The sequence below is a fragment of the Monopterus albus genome, unplaced genomic scaffold (genome assembly GCF_001952655.1).
Source record: "Monopterus albus unplaced genomic scaffold, M_albus_1.0 scaffold67.1, whole genome shotgun sequence".
Classification (NCBI taxonomy): domain Eukaryota; kingdom Metazoa; phylum Chordata; class Actinopteri; order Synbranchiformes; family Synbranchidae; genus Monopterus; species Monopterus albus.
Window position 1 is genome coordinate 1,755,342 of NW_018127947.1, and position 4,128 is coordinate 1,759,469.

Genomic DNA, 4,128 nt, shown 5'->3' on the forward strand with positions numbered 1-4,128 from the left:
CTGGGCTGAGAAGCAGGAGAGTCACACAAGGAGCTTCAGTGATGACGAGAAGCCAACTGACATCCTGACTGTTACTGTCGCAGTAGCCACGTTTAGCTGGTATGAATAGCAGAAACTCTCCTTAGGCACAAAATGTTCAGCCAGTAAAGTCATTTATCAATGACTGACAACTCTTAAATATTCTAAATACAAATAAAATTTTATTTCTTGTGCAAACTGTACTGAGAAACGTCCTCACACTCAGTTCTGGTTCCAGAGCAGGAATAAGAGCTTTGTTGAGATCTGATGTGCAAGGTCTCTCCAGCTTCCTCTCCTCACTTAGTCCTTATGTAAGTCTGTGACCTCTACTTCCTCTCCGTCTTCTCCATCTTCATTATGGCTGAGAACTCTGCAACACAAAGAACCAGATGTGGGTGCTGATGTGCAGTGAGGGTGTGGGCTGCATACTGTATGGGACTTACTGACGCTGCACGTTAATGTTGGATTTTCACACTCTATAATAACAAGTGTGTGCTATAACTCCTCTGTAGTGAGGTATCCTGAGAGTTTAACAAGTGAAAATCATGTGGCAGTGTTGACATTAAGGGATCACAGCACCTGCATCATGTTGAGCTCATCCTTTGTCATCATAGCATTTAAAAACTGGAGTGACTTTCCATTTCTATTCACTGCATGACAGGTTTAAGTACAATGCTTTGTACTGTACATCTTAGACTGGTTAACTGCTGACCCTTAGTGGTGACAGCAGGTCAGTGCACCAAAGAGTATAAAACAGGAGGAACACGTCTTCACCTCTGTAGTCAATGCGTCCATCTCCATCAGTGTCTAAAGCCTGGATCATGGCCTCTGCTTCCTCATTAGAAAGCGGAGCTGATGGGGTTGTAGTTGGTATAGTGGACAGAAGGTACCTGGAAAAACACGTTTGTCCATCAGCTTGTATGAAAAATCGAAAACATATGTTTGTCCATCAGCTTGTATGAAAAATCATGTCTTTGATTAGATGTTTGACCCTGTATGCTTTGAGTTAATGACTGTAGATATAACACTACTAAAGCCAAGTTAGACTAAGAGCAAGAACTGCAACATCTTTCCCAGAGGCAGGTCGATCCAGAGTCTAGACGTCCTGGCAGCAAAGCATTTATTCATCTGGTAGAAACAAGGGATTTTTTTTTTTTAATTACCATCAAATCTCGTTTAACCAGCAAAACCAAGATGGACTGACTAACACATACTGTGTATGTTTTCCCAGGGCTTCACTGTGTACATTGTCACACTGTTGCCCTGGCATGAACGCACACGCTGTAGTTCACGTTGACTCAGTCCCACACACACACAGTCCTGCTGCCACTGATATTCAGTAGAGACCAAATGGGGATTCATCTGCTGCTGTCAGCTTATTTCTCTCCTGTTTGAGTAACATTTGCTAAAAACTAATGAGCAGTAGTTGTAGGAAATCACTGAAGCTCCTGTACATTTGAAAACACTTCTTTAATAAAAATGTCTCAATCTTCAGTAAAGTCAGACATTGTTGATTTGGCCTTTTTTATTGGACTTTTAGACAATTAGAAAAATAAAGCCATATCTTGAACTTAGTTTAGGGCTCATACTTGATTTTATTCCACTCTATGTAGCCACTGCCATCTTTGTCCAGCATTATGAAGGCCTTCCTGATGGCGTCCTCTCTTTGCTCTGAGGTCTTGTACTCCAAAAACCTGCTGTAGTTGAAGTTTCCTGCACACAGTCAGTCACAAAGGCTGACATCAGGCAGTGAAATCATCATTGTGACTCACATGTGAACACCTCCTCAGTCATCATTTATTGTTGGAATGCCTTCTCAAACACCCACACCCACACAGTGTGTCACCCTGCATTCTCGTCTCTTGTGGCCTGAGATCGATGTCCTGCTCTGTGAGCGAAGCTCCCATGGCCACAGTCACCTTCTGTGGCTGAAAGCAGTCCTCCATGTTCTACAGGTGTGTCCTGAACTGGAGATCAGGAGGCAAATAAGCAGATGGTTCAACCAGAAACAAAACCAGAGGTTAGTAGTAACTACATACATTTGCTCAGCGTACATAAAAAGACTCCAGTTAATCCAAAATGCTGCAGCCAGAGTACTGACAGGAACTAGCAAGAGAGATCAGATCTCTCACATATTAGCTTCTCTGGCTCCCTGTAAAACCCAGAGTAGAATGTTAAATCCTTCTCCTGACATACAAAGCCCTTAATGACGAGGCTCCCTCACATCTTAAAGACTTCATAGTGCCTTAACATGTCAGAGGCTTGTTAACGATCACTGGAATTACGCCAAAATCTGTACAACCTTGGTAAACTAATTAGTCAGCTGGGTTTCTCATACTGAGGGAGAACATGGATGTTTTGGGGGATTTCTGGGACCTGATCTGAGAAGACATCACTTCCAAAGTCCCCACATGTCACTGGGGAGTGTAAGCTTAGACAAGGGGCATTTCTGAGGGACTGGTTAGCATGTGCATTTACAGCATGCAGTGAATTAGTTGTGTAAACAGCATGCAGAGTGCAGCAGAGGGTGAAAACAGCCAGCAAAGCTGCTTGACCTATTGCTGCATTTCTGCTGGCTGTTTCATCACTGCTTCTCCTCTTCACATCATCATTTGCATTTCAAGAACACACTTAGTAAGATGAATGTGCCTTTTCTCATTTGCCAAAAGTTACAAAGACATACCAAAGATCAAACAAGACCATCCTGCCAACACAACAGAACCAGAGCTCGTTTACTACTATGACAAATTAGCAGCATGACAGCAAACAAGAAACTGAGCCTGACATTAGTCAAAGCAATTTGCAATATACTGGAAATAGACCAGCGACCAGGTCCATCCCTTTTACCTTTTCCCTGCCATCATGTCTTGCTTGATTAAAGGTAATTAACTGCTACACATACAAATATATGGCCGCATTCAGTATGTGATGTATACGTTTCTCTCGTAGTAGCACAACCTGTATTTTACTGTCATAATTGTGAGGATATGTTTGTTTTGTCTGGCTAAATCAGTACATCAGCACTCTTGGTTCATGTCTGTTTTTGTCCCTGGTTTCTGTTTTTGAAAGTATGTTGCGTTCATACAGCTACAGAGTGTGGTGACTGCACTTGTGACGCATTTAGAGATGCCTTGGAGGTCAGAGTCTTGGAATAGATTAGATAGCAGGAACCTGAAGTCTTATCCTCAGATTGAAACATATTGTGCGTGACCGTTTTAGACTGATCACATCTAGTAGAAGATTAGAAGACTGTCTCCACACTCTGCTGCTGTTTCTTTCCATGCCTTATTTGCTGTGATGATAAAGGAAGTGAGTACTCCTCATTCTCTGTTTGACTTGGTGATGACCATTCAGCTGAATTATTGGCATGCTTCAATAAATTTTTAAAAGATTACCAAGCTCCCTGTTCCTTTCTCACCACTTTATTAGTCTTGCCACTACACTACTCACCAGATTCAAGGTTTCCTGGTACGTCTGACCCTGCCCTGCTTTCGGTCTCTTATATACAGGATGAATGAACCTCCAGTGGCCTCGCACCTGTCTATCTCTCCCCAGATGGAGCCGTTCTCCATCAAACCTTTGGCTCCTGCGGCTACAGACATGACGTGTCTCTCTAGATTTACTGGGACAAGATCCCGCACTATCCGTTAATGGAGTTGAAGTGAAGGACAGCAACCCTTTGGTGGGGTTGAACCAGAGGCCAGCCTTGGCACAGCACTTGATTATTCATCGTGTAGCGAGATACAAGTTCTACAAGTTATTCCTGAATGCAGTAGTGCTGCAAGGTCTCATAAAGACAGCTCAGCCTCTACACCAATAGAATTCTCATAATGTACAGCCTTGTCAGCTCCCACTACCAGCACTACCAACATTAATTCCAGAAAGGATCTCTCCCAGCCTGAGACAGCCCTCAAATAGCTCAATCAGAGGTTCAAGTGTTTTGTCCATCCATCTACTCTATAGTAATGTCAGTATCTATTTTGCACTGTACAGTATATATGAAATGATAGTTGTATTTCTACCAGCATGTGTGGCGGTAGGCCTCATGGCCCATCCTGCACCATCAGCAGGTCAAAACGTAATTTGTCCTACTCACTTTATGATCAGATG

General features: G+C 43.0%; 1 protein-coding gene across 1 annotated transcript; it reads right to left on the bottom strand.

Annotated features, from left to right (window-relative positions):
* Positions 1–344: 344 nt before the first annotated feature.
* On the bottom strand, positions 345–1,964 carry LOC109962718 (calmodulin-like). Its single transcript, XM_020604653.1, has 4 exons — positions 1,865–1,964; positions 1,608–1,731; positions 793–908; positions 345–388 (listed from the first exon to the last, which is right to left on the bottom strand). Exons 1-4 carry the CDS (start codon positions 1,962–1,964, stop codon positions 345–347), a joined length of 384 nt encoding a protein of 127 aa, XP_020460309.1.
* Between the last annotated feature and the right edge of the window lie 2,164 nt (positions 1,965–4,128).